The sequence below is a fragment of the Atractosteus spatula genome, chromosome 17, assembly GCF_055471065.1.
Source record: "Atractosteus spatula isolate fAtrSpa1 chromosome 17, fAtrSpa1.hap1, whole genome shotgun sequence".
Lineage (NCBI taxonomy): Eukaryota > Metazoa > Chordata > Actinopteri > Semionotiformes > Lepisosteidae > Atractosteus > Atractosteus spatula.
In genome coordinates, this window is record NC_142722.1 from 13,181,945 (window position 1) to 13,200,886 (window position 18,942).

General features: G+C 40.7%; 2 protein-coding genes across 3 annotated transcripts; one reads left to right on the forward strand and one right to left on the reverse strand.

Moving 5' to 3' along the window:
* Positions 1–304: 304 nt before the first annotated feature.
* derl3 (derlin 3) lies at positions 305–7,873 on the forward strand. Its single transcript, XM_088935306.1, has 7 exons — positions 305–614; positions 1,614–1,679; positions 2,433–2,506; positions 3,075–3,168; positions 4,138–4,333; positions 5,727–5,817; positions 6,172–7,873. Exons 1-7 carry the CDS (start codon positions 525–527, stop codon positions 6,329–6,331), a joined length of 771 nt encoding a protein of 256 aa, XP_088791432.1. The 5' UTR covers positions 305–524; the 3' UTR covers positions 6,332–7,873.
* Positions 7,874–8,183: 310 nt separating this feature from the next.
* smarcb1b (SWI/SNF related BAF chromatin remodeling complex subunit B1b) lies at positions 8,184–16,652 on the reverse strand. 2 transcript variants are annotated; one of them, XM_088935741.1, is made up of 9 exons: positions 16,549–16,652; positions 14,720–14,831; positions 14,391–14,499; positions 13,481–13,618; positions 12,510–12,637; positions 12,099–12,265; positions 11,435–11,625; positions 9,253–9,384; positions 8,184–8,561 (listed from the first exon to the last, which is right to left on the reverse strand). In XM_088935741.1, the coding sequence occupies exons 1-9, from the start codon at positions 16,630–16,632 to the stop codon at positions 8,522–8,524; spliced, it is 1,101 nt and encodes a 366-aa protein (XP_088791867.1). In that variant the 5' UTR covers positions 16,633–16,652; the 3' UTR covers positions 8,184–8,521. The 2 variants fall into 2 exon arrangements, with proteins under 2 accessions (XP_088791867.1, XP_088791865.1); XM_088935739.1 differs by having other exon boundaries at positions 14,391–14,520.
* Between the last annotated feature and the right edge of the window lie 2,290 nt (positions 16,653–18,942).

Sequence of the window (18,942 nt, forward strand, 5' to 3'; positions counted from 1 at the left end):
AATTACCATCTATTATTTTCGTCATTAGATCGAAATTTCGTCATTTCTTTTTGGGCGAACTGCCCCTGTTGCCTCATTGGTCCAGGTATTAATAGAGAAGCGCTTCATGTTTGGCTTAAATTTCCACCCACGTGGAGGAACTCAGCTGATCGGTCCCGCCTCCCCGACGACGGCTCATCCTTTTCTACGCTCGCAATGGCCACAGCTCCGGTCAATCAAGCGTTCTCGATCGCCGATTGGTTTAAATCTCCCCCCAGCCCAGAGGTCTTTAACTGCATGTCGTGTCCGCTTTCTTGAGGGACACAGTTATCAGCAAGGGATTGGCTGTTCGGCGAGTTCATCGCCATTTCCATTCGTCATTGATGGTTTCACTCTCTCTCCTGTCACCCCCCTGGCTTCGGATGAAATCGCTGATTGGCAGCAGTGTGTCAGAGTAGTTTAAAGGGACCGCTTCTAGTAACAGTTGGTGGCTGTTGAACAAGTAGAAGACGGACTAAAAAAAAAAAACAACAAGAAAATTCGCGATGGCTCACAGCTTCACGCAGGAGTATCTCCAGATCCCCGCTGTGACCAGGGCTTACACTACAGCCTGCGTGTTGACCACGGCCGCGGTGGTAAGAGCGCAGGGGACTGGGATGCTGTCATATTTCACGTTATACATGAAGTTGCACTGGGGGAAGTATCTTATTGCTGTTGCTGCAGAATGAACTGTTGTTTCATATTTGTTGCATGGGGGGGAAAACGGAAAATAATCTGTTTTCTGGGGGTAACGTAGAAGGATAATCATACTTCATTGAGTACGTGTCCGGATGGAAGGGTAGTGGGCTGGACACATGATTTCTGTTCCTTGCTTCAGGTCTAGAGCTAAGTGGGCCTGGAGTACACGGAAATGATATTTGGCTGGGATTTGTTCGCCTCCAGTATTTTAATACTACCCTCCCATAAATCAATGAACCGGCCTAGGAGCTCGTCTCATAACTGCTGCTGCTGTAATATCCCCGTTGCTGAAGGATGGATGACCTGAAAAATTGGGTTAGCGAGCAACTGAGTTCATCGTGCCAGAAACAGTCAAAATGAGCTGGTTTCGCATGGCGTGCTTTGAAATTTGCCATAACGCCACCTTTTACACGCACGTGACTTGCTTCACTGTCCCAATACTTTTTATTAGTAAAATTAAAGATATCGTGTAGGGATGGCATTTTTCCGCTACCACACAGCCATTCTAATTATCGACTATCCTCGAAGTGTTATTAATAACGTTACCCCTGGATCAGAATACTAGGTGTATATTTTTGCAAGACCATGAAAGAAGCATACTGTGGTAGGCTGTTTGAAAGTTACAAAGATTTATCCAACTAACCTTTTATTATTGACGGACTTTTTTTGATTGCAGCAGCGGAAGTCTGTCGTGGGAAACTGTGGTTCAACAGCACCTGTTGTCAAAAAGAATCGTCTCGGTTTAATGGTTAATAATGTTGTTGGACGAGAATGTAGATCTAGAATCTGTACAGTCCAGCGATAACAGTAGGGGACTCTGGGTTGCTTGCAATTAAATGCACAGATGACATGCATGAAAACTACTCGATTGACTGGTTTAATCCTCTGGATTTTAGCAGCTGGAGTTCATCACCCCCTTTCAGCTATACTTCAACCCTGACCTGATTTTCAAAAGATACCAGGTAGGAATCAACAGCTTTCAAGCACGAGATCTTGAATGCGTCTTCATTTTCAGTAGCTAACATTCTTCAATTGGGAAAAGCATACCAATAACTATTCTGTCAAAACTCTGCTTTCTGTTTCTCATCTGCTAGGGTGATTGGGAATAATTCCTTTCCCCTTAATTTAAAAAAGAGGCTGAACCTCCAGTGTTGTATCTGAAGTTCAAGAACTTTGCAAGATGATGAACATTGTGTTGGGGAGTTCAGTGCAAGTCCTTGCTAATATCCCAGACTAACATAGAATCTGAAAGTTAATTGTGTGGGGATGAAATTTGGGGTGTTCATGTGGTGTTCTCCTATTTGTGTTTGAAAAATATATGTATTCAGTTCATCTTTTAAAGATGGAAATGGAGGCATTGCTTAGGAAAAGGGGACATATCTGTAGGACTGGAATTGGGAAGTTGGTTTGGTGTTCTTTTGTCTGTTTTTGAAGTGTGGGGTCCTATTGCTGTTAAGGCAAAAAAGAGGGGAGCTCATAAGTTCACAGTTCAAAGTGTAAGAGCGATTGAGAGCAAATAAAAACCTTTCCTATGACCTCCCTATTTTTATTTTGTTGTTTTTATATTAAAACTTACTTATCGAGATTTAATAAAACTTATTACCCGAACCCAATATTTCAAGAGTTTCAACCATCACAATTGTTTTTAACTTTCCTGTTGTCTTGGTTACTCATGATTTCACTACAAACTGACGGCTTTGCTTTCTTTTTAATAGATATGGAGACTGATAACCAACTTCCTCTTTTTTGGTCCTCTTGGCTTCAGTTTCTTGTTCAACATGATATTTCTGTATCCTTTTCTTGTTTATACTATTTAGGCCTTGTATTAATGGAGAGGAAAGTCAGTCCTTTTGTGGTAAAACCATTTTTTCTGTATACAGAAAACTGGGTTATGAATAAGCATAGTTCCTCTAAAGTTAATAGATTTAATTTTGGTTTATCAGCACTGTTATGTAAAAAAAGCATCCAGCAACACCTCTGTAGACATTTATTCCCCCAGATGGCTGCACACAATTTGCATTTGGATGCAGTAAATATTCAAACAAATATTCTAATTACTTGAAGCTTTGTTAAAACCGAGGAAATTATACTTTTGCCTTTTGCTTTCATAACCTGAAAATATAAAAGTACTTTATCAGCTTTAATCAGTAGCTGTAGATGGGGAGGGGAGGTCCTTGGTAAGAATCATTTGAGATCATTCCTCTGAAGGAGCATATAGTGTGTCGATTTATTTCTTATAGTTTGTGTTTCAGTACACGTAGCTGTTTTTTGTATCGCGAGAAATTTGCATAACTGTCTCTTGGTTTCTGCAGCTGGTAGGCCTGCCACAGAAAGTGTTTGCTTCCTTGACAAAGCAGGTACCGCTACTGTCGCATGCTGGAGGAAGGGTCTTTTCGTGGCAGGACTGCAGACTTTGTCTTCATGTTCCTCTTCGGGGGCATGCTGATGACTGTATCCTTTCTCAAGTGTTGACCAGGCACAAGGGAGACCTCCTGTGCACATTATCTCTACTGTGGTGAGGGAGTCTGAGCAATGAGCTAAATATTGTATATTTCTAAATGTACGTCTTGCAGAAAATAAAAAAAAAAGGTTGAAGAGATAATCCAGTATGGTGAATTACATCTGTTCTATCCCACCTGATTTGGAATATCGTGGCGAACAGCCATAATTGCTGCGACTGCTCACAGGGGAAAAGGAGGAAGTATGGGACTCCTCCACCCTGCCCAGAGAGAGTCCTAACCTGTCCTACTCTTGGTTCAACTTGTGTGCTGACACTTGGAGTTTCCTGTTCAGAGTCAGGTAGAAGCATGATCCAGGCTCGAACCCCTGATCATAGTGCTCAGCCTGCACTCAGGTGACCTGTCTGGGAGGCCTGACAGTATTGGATTTTAATTGGTCCTACTGCAGAAGGCTCCAGCCATTTCAGCTCGGCAAGAGCCGTTAAATATTTTACTTTTGGCTCCTTAAATAAAATGATCCCCTCTTTCTGATGATTATCTCCCTTAACTCACGCTGAAAACTTTTTCAAATGTTGTTGGGCTTTTCGGAATAAAAAGTGAAACCTGTCATCTCCGATTCTTCATCTATTCTCCCATTGCCAAGAGCATTACTCAAAAAGGCTTTGCAAGGATTGTGCATTACCAGATCGGTCCGATCTACATTTCTTTTTTTATCTTAGAAATTCAGTTTTGATGTAAGAATGTCATCAGTTAACAGAAAATCACGTGTGTGAATGGATAGTTCGTTTGGAAAAGCAATTTTATTTACTTTTAAAATGATTAATGCAGAATGCTTCTTTGTATATGACCAAACCCCCAAAACCTTGTCCACCCCTTTATCATCATTTGTTTAATCATCAGCCACACACATGCAGAAGTCTATTTCAAGCCAGTGTCTTATCCTTGACTCAGTGGTTATCAGCTCTTTGGCCTTTTTGCTAGCCTGTTTTTCCTTGGGCAGGCTTTCACCATCATGCTAGTGTATGTGTGGAGCCGTAGGAACCCCTATGTGCGCATGAACTTCTTTGGCCTGCTCAACTTCCAGGCCCCCTTTCTACCCTGGGTGCTCATGGGGTTTTCCTTGTTGCTGGGCAACTCCATTGTCATTGACCTTCTAGGTACATTCCCAGCATTCTGTGCACTCCCATGGTCCTCCCTTTCTTGTTTGGAGAAAGGAGCCGTCTGGGAGGGATTAAATTGTGCTAAAGGGGATATTTATCCAATTACGTGAAGAATAGTTTCTATTCTGCATCCTGCTTGGCAGGAGCTGGCAAATTCTGAATTAGATATTCCATTCTTCAAAGAAAACAGAGCCTCAGCTGGGTAAAAGTAATTTCATTTTTTATGTGTTCTCTTTTAGTGATTGTAAGTACCCAAGTGCTTTCCTTTTGTAGTCTCCCTGGCTCTCTGAAATGGAGAAAACCCTTGCATATTATGTTTTTGTGATTGTTTCAGAGCTGCCAGAATAGACTACAAATTGAATGTAAACCTCCCATGTCTTGTGTTTCCCAGAAAAGCAATTCCAATCTGTGGGATTATGGCTGAATACCTCCATGGCAGAAACCCCCCTAAAAGATACTTTTAGGCAGTTGCTATCGTATCCAGAAAACTAAGAGTATTTTTAAAATGTTACCAGAATGACTATGATTTTTCTCATAGTTTTTCATCGTTCTGAAAGGATTAAGAATCTTTTATATGGATTTTGCCCAAAAATGTTTTTTTTTATATGAAAGCTGGCATGTAGTAAATTAGACGTGGTTTCCTGATTGAGTACACATGAATGTAATACTTCCTTTTGTCGTTTGATGTTGGATGGAAGGGAGGAAACAGATGTTCTATTACATTCTGGCCCAGGGGGAAGTCCATTCTGGATCTAGGTTTAGCTAAACAGTGAAATGACGATTTGAAGGAAAAAAAAATCACAGCCACCTGAATTCTGTAACCGCTAGGTCTTCCGATGGCTGACCTGTCAGCACTGCATTACTGCTCTGCCTTCATTCTCTAACCTCGGGGCTTCCCTTTGTTATAGCACTCTGATGACAAGCACCAGGCTTGGAGTTCAAGGAACAAGCTGGAGAGGGAGTGGGGGACTATGTACTTAATGCAAGGGATTATAGGGTTGTTTGTAAAGGCATACTTTAAAGAGTGGTGCCAGTACACCTGTTGCTTACTGTATTTGAAATTCAGAGATGATAATTTAAGAAGTTGATGTGCTGCTGTGTATTTTCAGATTAGGGGCAGTTTATTTTTTCCAATTTGATAATGATAGATTTTGTGTGTGTATGCTAAAACGCATATTGCTCAATATCAGAATTTCAGTGTTTGCCAGCAGCTCTGGGCAAGTGACTAGGAAGGAAATGTTGGGGAGGGGGGGAAAAAGATGTTTTGACATCTGTCAGATGTCAAATTTGTAAAGCAAGTACAAATGGCAGCATTGCTCCATATCTATTCTGATATTTTTATGCAGGAAGAATTCACATTCACCAGTGAACAGTAGTCTGTTCTTTTCAGGAATTGGCGTTGGACACATCTACTACTTCTTAGAAGATGTCTTCCCAAACCAGCCAGGAGGGAGAAAACTTCTGGTGACTCCAGGTCTCCTGTAAGTGTCTCTCTGTGTTGGGGGGGGGGGGTAGGAAGCTGTTGGTTTCATCCAGATAACTCATACTTTTCTTTTTCTCTTGTCTCAGGACAAGCTACACACTTCAGTAGTTTTGTTTTATGCAATGAATGGTCCCTCAGCCTAAAAGCAGCTAGTGAATGTCTTCATATCGGAGTTAGTGTTCTAGAAAGTGATTGTATCCATTCTGTGGTGGTGGCATTTGAAAGTGATGGAACTCAAGTCACTGAAAGTCCACCTAACTGGCAGGTGATGGATGAAGTGTGGAATCATGCTTCAGAATTTTGACATCATACTTGAAGAAAGCGTCACTGAACTGTGGTTTCTGATCTGCAGGAAAGCCATTTTTGATGCCCCAGAGGAGGATCCCAATTATAACCCCCTCCCTGAAGACCAGGTGGGGGACCCCTCGCAGGCTGCTGGGGCCCATGCGGATCATGGGGCAGGGCAGGAGGCCCCCCAGGATCCTGAGGATCAAAACGCACAGCAGCGATAGGACTGCCACTGCAGCAGTATGTGGACATGTGGGAAAAGCATGGGAACAGACTTCGTATGCTTGGAGACTCAGCCGGTTTACAGTTTCGCAAAGGTGGCCAAGTGCAGGTGTGGCTCCCCTCTTATACTGAAACTGGAAGGGGGGGGGGGGGGCTGCCTTTATGGTCCCTTCTGGACCCAGCTGCAGGGTAACCAAACCAGAGTCGGATTTTGAAGGAGTGGCCCACTTTGAGCACTGTGAATGGCTCTGATCTTTTTTTTATTTTTGTATGTATGAAACAATACGTGCATTGAAACGTTGAAAAGCAGCAATGAGGGCAGAGATATTTATTTTGTAATAAGTGTTATAAATGGTGTGAAGGGGAATTGCTTCTGCTTCTGAATATCTGGTCAGATATGATTCCATACGGGGGGGGACTGGCCTTTTTTTCTTAAGGAATGTTTCTTCCTTAAGGCAGAAAACCAAGAACCCCCTGAGAAAACCTTTAAGAAGGAAACGAGTTTTATATGGAGTAGTTAATGTGAAAACACAACATAAGCCAATCTTAACCTTCAATGCTTTAGTCTAGAGCACTACAGTACAGCTAAATGCTTATTGTAAAACACTTCAGATGGAAAATTGATTAAATCACATTTTCAGAATTCAGTATTAGGAACACCTCTCCAAGGTGGACAGAGATCCATATTGCAAGAAAACAAAGCAATCTGAACTGTTGCAAAGGTGATCATCTTCCAGGTACTGCTTCCATACTCCAGCTGCATGCTGGCAGTAGCAGCAGAAGCTACTGTAGTGGGGGGGGGGGGTGTGTGCACAGATATGCCAATGCTCTGAAATCCTCCATAAGCTGAGGAGTCAGCACTTTTAAACTGCTGCCTTTGTGTGCAAAAACATTTGCCAAACTCAAACAGCTTAGAGCACAATAGCTGGGGAAGCTGACACAATGCTATGCTTATGTGGCCCTGGTGAACCCAACCGTGCGAAAAAGGAAGACTTTTAACATCACAGATCCACACAATAGCCAAGCAATTTGCTTAATGTGTCTGTGTAGTTCTTATACTGACGGCAAAAACAACCCTCAGCCTCATGAATTTCTCCTCAAACCATGACTTTTAAACTTAAACTATTAAGATTTTTTTAATAGTGATGTTTACATACTGTATGAAGGTACTTTCAAATACCAATGGGTTAGTCTACTGAAAAAAACTGTGGTTATAATCTTTAGTAATGCTGTCAATCAGCTAGCCTTTCCATTTTTTCGTTTAACCAATGGTAAAAAACATGAATCGGAGCCATAATTAGATCATGGGTCATCAAGATTCTATGTTTTTTTTTAATTTTAGAATTACCACTTTCAAAAGTAATTCAATGCACATAATGTTATTACAGTTATTAAAAACTAGAAAAATGTTTTTTTTCTAAACTGTGTGGCCTTACATTTAATGCAGAGTGGTATCAGGTCTTAATGATCTCCTGGGATCCAATCTATTTTAAATTGTTCATAAATTTTTATTCTGTCCTCTTGAAAATAAAGCTTTGAAATGATTAGTGTAATTTTATTTGCTTTTGGATAGGATTAAATAATCTATAAACCAGTTTTTTAAACAGATGAATTAATCTAAAGCTGTAAATTTTAAAATTATATCCAACACTCTGAATTTCCCCTCTTGCCTGTTTATCATATTATATTGTCAGTCACTTTCTCAAATTCCATTATACGCGAGTCACAGAAAGTAAGTTAAAACATCTCTTATACGTTTTCTTGATGCAAGAATATAAACCTACAAGTAGTAACCCTACAACAGCACATCTATCAATTTGTACCTTGTGCGAAAAAGGCAGAAACAAATATAGCCAAGTATTAAGCATGATTTTTATTTTAAAAAAAGATCAAAATAATCAGGTTTCCTAAAAGTGCCATCAGCACCTATACAAAAAAAAACAATATTAGCACAATACCAGCATATCTTCCACACAGGCATGTTTTTTTTTCTATAGATCAGTTCCATGGACAACATTAAACAGGGATATCAGTCTTTACACAAAAAGCTGGGGGAGGGGTTAGAAGAGAGCAGGCTCCCAGTGCCTAGATAGTGGAATGTCTTTGTATTTCAGGGCGATGGGCTTGCAGCTGTCCCACTGACTCTGTTTTTCCAGGCTGTAAATCCAAGAAGGCCGTGGGTCGGCAAGGCTCTACCAGGCTGGGGCAGTGTTGGCAAGACGTCTCATACGCCTGAAATAAAAACATGCAAACATTCAGCACCCCGGCACGCTGACTGATCGCTATAAACAGTGCAGCGGCCCGTACGGCACAGGTTGTTTTAACTTCATGTTCTTCAGCTTCAAAGTCCTAACCTCCAAAAATATCACTAACCCTTATCTACTTTTGGTCACTCAGTGCACATCACCCATTAGATGTCAACTGTCACAAATGAAAAATAGTACACCAATCGTAAGGCATCACAAAAACTCTTCAAATGTTCTTTGTAACAGAGGTTCCTGTTCCACTTCAACACTTGTGAAAACACTTGGTTTCAGAGATAAAAAGGGGTTATTAAGATTGAAGAAGGGTGTTCTGTGGATTAGGAACATGAACAAAAACTTTCTGATTCTTCATTAAATTTTACATAAAATATATGAAGGTGCTTTAATTCAGAACATTAAGAAAATTGTTTTTCAGTAACTGTTTTTTTGTGACTTGCCATTTCATTTTAAAAACCAAAGGAAACTTAATCAGCAGCAATAACAGTGTTATTCCAAAGTCAGGGTACAGTGATAAAACTTACTGTAGCTTCATACATATTTGACAAAGAATGTGAAGGCCCTGCTGGTACTCAGCCGTATTGGATACACAAAGACGAAACTTCTTAAAATCCCTTGTGAGAATTATGCTGATTGCAGTTTAGTATTAGAGGAGCAGCTACCTTGTATTTCTGTCCTGGTCCCTTATCTTTTTCTCCATCTCGGCATCTGTCAGGGTTTCCAGTAGGGGGCACCACTGGTCAGCATCACCTGTGTTTCGAATGGCAATCTCCACCGTGGGCAAGGGGTTCTCACTGCACACAACACAGCGTTAATCAAGACGTGCTGCTGGGTAACCTGGGAGAACACCGCTACTACACCCGAACATGAAAACAGGGCTCTCCTTGAACAACCTAGTGCAAAAGGCAGACTAGTGTTAAAAGAAGTGCACAGCAAACAGAAAGCACCTAAATGTTAACAATTTAAACATTTTAGGACAGTAAATTCAATTGGCTTATCAACTCTTCCTTGTTGCAACTTTGGTTGTGGAAACAGAGTACAAAAATAAAGTGCACAACAGTTTTTTTCCCCCTCAATAAATACAAGCCCTATATTCTGTACCAGAGTTTTAACTGTCTAGTGTCTACCATAATACTGTAATATCTCCAAATTTGTGATTTCATCACAGTTTTAAATTCCTTTTAATATGACTCACTTTTTAGATTTCGCTCCAGCTGTCCAATATGGACAGAGGTCATCGAAACAGACTAAACAACAGCCCTAGGCTGCCTTTAAAAGCTGCTCACTGATAGCAGAACCACCTTTAGTAAGTGGAGGTCAACTGTCTCTGTTTATCTGAATATGAGATACCTGACAAATTATGTAGAAGGAAGTAAAAGTAGCCAAGTGATATTGATCAAAAACATCTGCTGTTTAAACTAAAACCATGTCATACAATCTGTGCAATGAGTTTATTTCCAGACTTGACTTATTTTTATGCACTGTTTCTGCACCTCCCCCCCCTTACAAACCATCTTCATATATAGAAACTAGTCCTACAGAATTAAATTAAAAAATTTAAAGTACTCAGCTTCCTTGGCATGAAGTTGAGGGAGAACTCTGAAGGTTTAAGCTTTGGCTCAAGAAATGCACAAGAATAATGACCTGATATCAGACCTATTGGAAATGACAGCAAGGAGAAGTAAAATTAGAAGCGATACCAGAAGCACATTACAGAACTTAAAATCAATTTATCAGGCCATCTGACAAAAGCTTCAGCCTTTAGTAAGGAATCACACTGGAAAATCGGTGACAGCATGCTTGTAGATCAAGGCCAAAACAAACAAAAGATATGAGCGCTTCAAATCTGAAAACACAATAACACAAACTCAGAATTGGCATCAGAACACTCATACATCCATCCTGATCTCGGATCCATCTTCAGTGGTTAACAACCAGCAGTAGCATTTTCTTATTTCTATTAATCATCCTAAACACAGTACGTCATACATGGTGTATACCATAATAAAGATAACAACCTCCTTGTCAGTACTTTTAGACACTGCGCAGCAGAAATGGGAAAAAAAGATGAAGGGTGAAAATTGGTTCTTGGCGCCATGGAGCAGAAAAACGCTGCACAAACAAATCAGAGGGTCAGTCAGAGAGCAGAGAAATCATCATTGCACAAGGACCCTGCAAAAGGGCTGTTTGTTTTTTGGAAAGTAGTCCAGTGGTTAGAAGGAATTCCTTTACGTGCAAAACACTTGGTGTAAATTGATATGAAAAGGGGGTGAGTTTATCTGTGCCATAAACAGGATGCAGTATAATTAAGTGTGTGGTCGAAGCAATCCTTTATCTTTGTTCAGGAGACCCACTTTGTGAGTCATAAATCTCTGCGGTTGTTGTGTCTTTGCCTGTGTACCCCCACCACTGTTCTTTGTGTGTTACTGACTGTATTTTCCTCTGGACATCAGTTGTAAGATATTCTCTTAGCCTCGGATAAAAGAAAAAAGAAGCCGTTAACCCTTTAGGGTGACATACTTTTAGTTCTCTACTTAATGAAGCAAGAAGTAGGTAGAGTGACACTAATAAAACTCGATGTTATATTCTGAACCACTAAAACACAGAAAGGGAATGATAAATGAGTCTGTGCATTTCATTTAACCCCTCCCCCTAAAAAATGCTTATGAGGTCACCAGCAGCTTTTTGACAAGTGGTGAACAACCTGCATTTGTTTCAAGGACCCTAGAACGCACTGACCTTGGACTACTTAATGGTAGTAAACTGGAAATGACTTTCAATGGAATGTGTTTCTCCCATTCAGCACTGCAATGGGCGAGTTAGTGGCCTAACGTGCAAAGGTACCTGAAGGCGTATGTCCTCTGGTGCCAGCTGAGCTGCCCACGGATACTGTAGGCAATGGTGGTGACGAACTCCCCTCCCAGCCCTAGCTCAGAGCAAAGTTTCAAGGCAAACTTCTCTGGAGAGTTCTCCTTCTCTGACATGTCCCATTCAAACTGGTCCACCAGCGAGATGTTGCCGACGTGGATATTTAGCTGCAGCACAGACCAGAAAAAGGCAACTTATAAGTGACCATTCATCGTCTAGGTAGTTCAAGTAGGGAGCTGCGTCAGCACGCATAAGCTGCAAAGGAACAAATAAAGGTTTATTCCCTGCTGAAAAAGGAAGGAAAGAAACCTGACACCTGAAGAAGACACCTGAAGAAGGCTCCACGGCCGAAACGTTGTGTTCTCTTTCTTCTTTTTTTCAGCATGGAATAAACCTATTACTTGTTCCTTTGCAGCCTACGCATGCTGACGCAGCTACCCACCTGAACTATTATATATATATAATTGATTATGTAATAGGAATCATTCTAAGCCTATATAAAATGTGTTCATTACACATTTCACAAGCAATTTAGAACTCTTAAGCTCCATAAGCAAATCCATCTCTCCATACACCCTGCACCACTTCAGGCTAGTTCTTAAATTTCCAGTTCCTGGGGGGTGCTTACTCGTTACCATACCTTAATAATGACTCTTTGGTCTGTCTGCTCATCTAAGATGCTGTCTGTAGGGTAGGACTCAATCTGTTGCCTGATGGCAGAAGCAATAGCTGGGACAAATGTCAGGGGATTCAAATCCAGGTCGTCGCACAGGATCTCAGCAAACATTTCAGGCGTCATGAGCTTTTCTGGGAAGATGGACAAATTGCAGGAAATGTAAAAAAGTTTTAAAAAAGTCGAAAGTGGCACTGAACAAAATCCCCGCACAATGAATACTTCCTTTAAAATGGACAAGACTTCCAGTGTGTTAAAGACTGGGGTCAATGCAGCATAACCTCTTTGTTGAAGTACTTGTCAAGATACTTGCACAAAAAGGTAGCTAAGAAAGGAGTCTCTGGAAAACAAAGCTTGGATAGCACTGGCCAGTCTTACCATTCATATTCCACGTGAAGGCATCTCGGAGTTTTTGTCCATCTATCTCCATATCAAGCCGGATTGGAACCAGAACTTCAGTTTGGGAAGCGTTCTCGTGGATCACGGCTGGGTCATGGTCATCAAAACTAAGAGTTGGTGGAGAAATTGCTTCAGCTGCAGTAAATTATGTGCTAATCGGAAGAAATATTTGCCAACCCGAAATTTCCAAAACATCACATTAACAATGAGCTTCATAAAAATAAAAACAATCCTTTCAGAAACATTCTAGTACACAAAACTGCGTAGGCTGTGGTATTTTAAGATGTTTTTTTGGTCATTTCCTAATTGTTTCTAAATAAAAAATACAAACAACCGACTTCTTTAGTTGTTTACAGATGCATTGACTAAACCAGGAAGGCTCTAGAGTTCACTGACACAATAAACCCTACAGCTGTGTTTATGCAAGCACAAACACTCAGGAACAAGCAGAAAAAAAACATCATGATTATGGTGCAAACATGGATATGAACACATTAAGAAACACTTTCTCTAGTCCTCAATTTATGCTGAAATCACAACTACAATACCGGAGCAAATTCCCGGTGGGCACAATACATGTCAAAGAACAACATCACCAAGATTCCTTCCCACAGCTCAGTTCAACATTAGAAGTTTCAAAGAGGAGATACTAACAAGAAACCTATTTCAACCCGGAATTGTTTTATTTTTATACTAATATCCTGTTATGTTTTTTGTGACATTTGATTTGTTTAGTTACTACATTTACACTGCCATACATCAGAGTCCCAGTACATCTTTAGCGTAATATTTTTTGTAAAAAGCATGTGTTCAAGCACAACCTCAAGAAATATCTCCTCTCCTGTTAAACGGGACTGTAAATATGCACTGAAATTCCAGCAAAACGATCCAGGTTTGTTGCACACCGTGGTCTTAAAGCCGCCGAGCTCCGTACGATTCTCCGGACTCACCAAAGCGGGAAGGTCCTCTTCTTGTCCCGGCCCATGCGATTGCGGTTGATGGTGGTGGAGCAGGGCACAGCGTCCAGGTGGTGGGAGCTGTTGGGGAGCGTGGGCACCCACTGGCTGTTCCGCTTCGCCTTCTGCTCCCTGGGCAGAACACGCGAGAAAAAAGAACCTAGAGCGTCCGCGGAGGATTACAACGAAAAACCGATCTTACTTGGACACACTAAGTGTAATTCAGTCATCTGCCATTGCCCTTTTTTATTGTGCACCCGCTGAATCTGTAATCCCCATTAGCTTTAAGACTTGATTCTCTGAGAACGGTTCCTGCTCCAGCTCAGGAGCTCGTGACGGATATGATCCTCCCGACACATTCAAGTGCCCAGTGCCTGGTGAGCTCTAGCACTGCACCGATGAGTGGCGCCGTTCTCACCAACGTCACCGCAAAAACAAATCACAGACGTCACCGTTGCATCGAAAGGCCCCTGGCAGCACGGCAGCTCTGCCACCTATGAACTCTTAGTAACAGCTGCTTAACCTGCGCTCCAAGAAAGCACTTTTACTGGTTAAGCAACTCGAGCTCTGGTAATAAAAAATAACATTAAATAACAACATGATATTAAAAATTCCAAAACATTACATCATTTGCATATATACGAAATCTCATTTAGCACTGCACACTTTAATTGATCCAGACTAAGGAGGTTTAATGCATTTTTCATGGAATCGCAAGATGATAAACGATACAAGATGGGACATGCTTAATGTGAAATGATTTGTGCTACACTGGTATGGATGCTCCTGACTCACTCCGATCTAGGAGCTGATTTTCTGTTGATCTTATTTCCTAAACCTGCATGACATTTTTGGATTTACCACTGAATCGCAGCAATCACCAAGTTGTGCTTTGTTACATTACCTGAGGTAGGCAGGTGGCTCAGTGCTGATGGAGACTGCCTTGTACTTCTCATCGTTTCCTTCCAAGATCTCCTCAACTTCAGATGCTTTCAGCAGAGTCACACTGGTGGCTAAAGTTGTGTAACCGTGATCTAACACAAAGAAAACACTGAAGATACTGCTGTCCAAAAGTAGAACTTTCGGATTTACTAGCTCTGGGGAGAAATTTTCTGATCATTAAAGTGATTGCGACTCACACTTCTTGAGCTTATTGCTAAATTATCATCGCTGATAATAATGCTGCTATTGGGCAACAGAAGAACTTGAAAGTGATAAAGACTTGACACTCACCGTGTGATGATGCTACAATTTTCTTCCTCTCCTCAACAGAAGCCAGCCTCCGCCACAGTGAAGGGTACCTCTTGTACAGTGAGCCTCTGAACATCCGCAAGTAGTTTCCTACCTAGGATACGAAACCAAAGAGTCAAATAGCAGTGTGCCTTAAAGTAGATGAACCTGAGGAAATACAATAATTCGATTTTTTCTCAGCGGGTTAGATGTTAACATTGAACATGACTTTCTATGATTAACTGGAAATTATGAATAAATAATTATAATTAGAATAATAATAATAATAATAATAATAATAATTCTAATAATAATTAGAATTAGAATAAATAATAATAATACACCAGCAGCCATATCACCCTGCAACTCACCACTGGCAACCCACTGAAGCTAAGCGGGTGTGAGCCTGGTCAGTACCTGGATGGGAGACCTCCTGGGAAAAACTAAGGTTGCTGCTGGAAGAGGTGTTAGTGGGGCCAGCAGGGGGTGCTCACCCTGCGGTCCATGTGGGTCCTAATGCCCCATTATAGTGACGGGGACACTATACTGTAAACAGATGAGACGTAAAACCGAGGTCCTGACTCTCTGTGGTCATTAAAAATCCCAGGGCGTTTCTCGAAAAGAGTAGGGGTGTTACCCTGGCGTCCTGGCCAAATTTCCCATTGGTCCTTACCAATCATGGCCTCCTAATAATCCCCCTCTAAAAACTGGCTTCATTACTCTGCTCTCCTCCCCACTGATAGCTGGTGTGGGGGGAGCGTTCTGGCGCACTATGGCTGCCGTCGCATCATCCAGGTGGGGCTGCACATTGGTGGTGGCGGAGGGGATCCCCATTACCTGTAAAGTGCTTTGAGTGGAGTGTCCAGAAAAGCGCTATATAAGTGTAAGCAATTATTATTATTATTAAATACTTACAAACACCTCTAGTTACTAACACCTCTATTTCGTCCGCACATATGGCTTAAATGCATGCATCTAAAATAAGCTCTGAATTGTCAATTTAATATGTAAGCCAACCAATAACATGTCATACAACCACATACTATATTTTCAGAATTAAGGAATGTCTTACACTGACAAGTTCAAGAACTTCACTATTTTGTCTTTAACAGAAAAGATTACAAGATTACTTTAAGTATCTAAGTAATTGTACTTTGACAAAATCAGCCCAAACAATTTAAGTGGAAACTATATGGTTACCCAGGCATTTAAAACTGAAAAATGATCATCGCGGATCCATTACCAGTCGAAAACGCCAGGTTAACCGAATGGCCTCATCTAGTTTATAATCTTTGTAAATTCTAGTCAAACAAGAAAACCCATTTCCAATAAATGACTATATTAATAAGACATTTAAATTCGTGTAAATCTGCATTTGTCAATTTGACGTATATGACATCCGAGATACTGGTAAACTAAAACGTGCTGGAGAAAAATATTTACGAATACATTGCCAGATAAAGTGGATTCTATCATTATCTTCAGCATCTAGGTGACCGTATGGTGTTTCTAGTTGACTTTACGAGAACCAATACGCCCTTTCTAATTAATTTAGGAACATTTGCTCACAACACTAATCAAATGCTACCATAATAGTGTGAGTTATTTTTAAAACAAGATCGTTTTACTTCAATTTTCTATTCTGAATTGAAGAGAAATAGAAATAGCGCTTATCCAACTAAGCCAGTTCATTCAGTAAACCCAGACAGCAAAACACAATGAAACCGTACCCCAGGTTGACTTTAAACACTAATATCACAGCTTTAAAAAACGCTAGAAGCAAAAGGATTACAGAACCCGATTCAAGAACACCCCGGTAATAAAATACATACCTCTGAACCAATCATATAAAATTCTCCATCTTCTTCAAGTTGAAATTTCACCGGCTTCTGCCCAAACGTTTTACTTAACGCCATCTTGGCTGTAACAAAAGCACCACAGTGCGCATGCGGCTATTACAGCAAGCGATCCGCGCATGCGTTGTTAAAAAGTCAGTGGAAACGGGTGTCTCCGGTTCTCGCTGTAGCGCCACCAACAGGAGCGAATCGATAGCGCAGTGCGTTGAAGGCTCAGCCTCGCGTAGACCTCTGACATCTAAATACTGTGGGCTTTCTGCAAATTTCTTCTTAATGAAAATAATGTTCATGCCAAACACAAACTGTTCGCTTTGTATTCAAACACTCCATGCGTCTGGAAACAATGCATAGTAAAACAGCTTGTGATGTGGGCAACAGCTTAATAATTTGGGTGCAAGTACATCCTGCATTTCCCACTGCTCTACTTGCTAATACTAATACATTTTCTAACAACTTCATTGAATTCAAGGTAACGGGAGAGCCGGAGCCTGTCCCAGCAAGCAATAGGCGCAAGGCAGGATACATCCTGGACAGGACACCAGTCCTGGGCACAACCAGACACTTAGCATTAGACACACTAGGGCCAGTTTTCCTAGAAACCAATTAACCTGCTAGTATGTTATTGGACTGTGGCAGGAAACTGCAATGGGAAACACAGTCCTTTTGACCTCTCTGACCCTGATAAACCATTGAAAACCATCACCTTGTATCCTAGTCAAAATAAGAAAACTTCCACTGCCCCAGTTGTACAACCCAACATCTGTTAATTCCTTAAATGAGCTGAAACATGTAGATTTGTTAAAGGCACAGAGTTCCTGGCTCTTTTTGCCCTAAGGATAGCTGCGGTTTTGAGCATTAAAAGCAGTTTAAACTGAAAGGATGACAATAATTTGGATTATTGAGTTCAATTTCGAATGTATTGTAATGCTCCACAGTAATTTGTGTAATTATACTTTTTTATAGACAGTTGAGAACACGAGGGATTTAAATTAAAAGTTTTTTTTACTAACAATGTCAAATGTCTAAAGCTACATACATAAAGCATAAGACACCAAACATAGCACTTTTAATACAGAATATAGTTTTGCAGTCTTACAAATGTTCAGTAGGACATTTTCACATTTATGGGTATTAAAATGAGGTTTGTAGTTTCCCTTATAAAACTGATACACCAGCATCCTCATTAAGTCATACCCCTGCTATTTTTGGGAAAATAAAGAATAGTAATGAAACTCATGAAAAGGGTACAGTATGAGCTATATTTCCTTTCAATTCAGCAAGTGATCAGGAAATCTTGACAATTTATCAACTTTCATTTCCTTTAGTTTTCCACAGGTATTTGCTTTCCTCTGAGATCAGAAATGATACATCAGAGCACTTGTCTTGTACTTTGGAGCACTCCAGGTTTCTTTCATCATTCTGTTATTTTTCTGCTCTGCATGAACTGGAAAATGAGACATGGCTCCGAAAGCACAGGCCAGTGTAAGTTATGCCCCATGTCTTACAGCTGCAGTTAACAGACTCCTTAATTAATGTTAGCAATCCACTTTTTGTCTGGGGAAGCACAAAATTAATATAGGATTTGGATATAAATAATTTCTTTGGAAAAGTGAGGATATTGGCAGGCCAACAAAAACAAGAATTTCGTATGAAAGAAAAATAGAGAACTGCTGTGTCCAAAGACACTTATTTTGCTCAGTGTCAACTTGGTCTTCACTCTTGGCAGGACTTGTCTCGCAGTTTCTCGAAACCATGCAACCATCAATTCCATTTCTGATGGAGCATAACATCGTCCTGCAGAGGAACTCTGTCCCTTCTGCTTGCTGTGAGCCTTGTCTTACATTTTCACAGAGGAAACAAGATAAGGAACAGTCTGGGGGCAGACACATTAATTATCTCAACCAGAGTCAGTACAAAATGAAACAGCATCTATACGGCTGTTTTAAGCTACGAAAAGATCTTTGATCTCCATTACTGTGCATTCATGTTTTGTATGCTTGGAGAATAATATATAGGTAACCTTGGACCTCTGCAACATGAGTGTCTGGAAAGAGGGAAATGAACCTTCTTATATTGTTCCTCATATGCTATGCTTATACAGTAGTTCTGGTTCTCAGAGACTCATGAGTAATGGGGTCAGTTATTCTTGATACTTTGCTATTTTTATATAAACGCTGCAGTTCTTTGACTGAGAAAATAGATTTTAGCCATATTTCCATTACTCTGTAAATGATTTTGTTGACTCTAGCAGTAAGGCTGTAGAGGTATCCACTTAGACAGAAAGACACATCTAGATGTAAGTAAAGATATTCGTTTATAGGCTGTGACACAATTTACAGTACCCTTAGGTGGAAATATTGTTGTGCTGGC

Excerpts from the sequence above, each read along its gene's own strand:
- derl3 (XM_088935306.1), top strand. The coding sequence starts at position 525 with ATGGCTCACAGCTTCACGCAGGAGTATCTCCAGATCCCCGCTGTGACC. Across the intron at positions 615-1,613 it reads TGTTGACCACGGCCGCGGTG|CAGCTGGAGTTCATCACCCC; the intron begins GTAAGAGCGCAG and ends TCTGGATTTTAG. Across the intron at positions 2,507-3,074 it reads TTGTTCAACATGATATTTCT|GTACCGCTACTGTCGCATGC; the intron begins GTATCCTTTTCT and ends TTGACAAAGCAG.
- smarcb1b (XM_088935739.1), bottom strand. The coding sequence starts at position 16,632 with ATGGCGTTAAGTAAAACGTTTGGGCAGAAGCCGGTGAAATTTCAACTT. Across the intron at positions 13,619-14,390 it reads GAGCCACCTGCCTACCTCAG|GGAGCAGAAGGCGAAGCGGA; the intron begins GTAATGTAACAA and ends TGTTCTGCCCAG. Across the intron at positions 8,562-9,252 it reads GACCAGGACAGAAATACAAG|GCGTATGAGACGTCTTGCCA; the intron begins GTAGCTGCTCCT and ends TTTTTATTTCAG.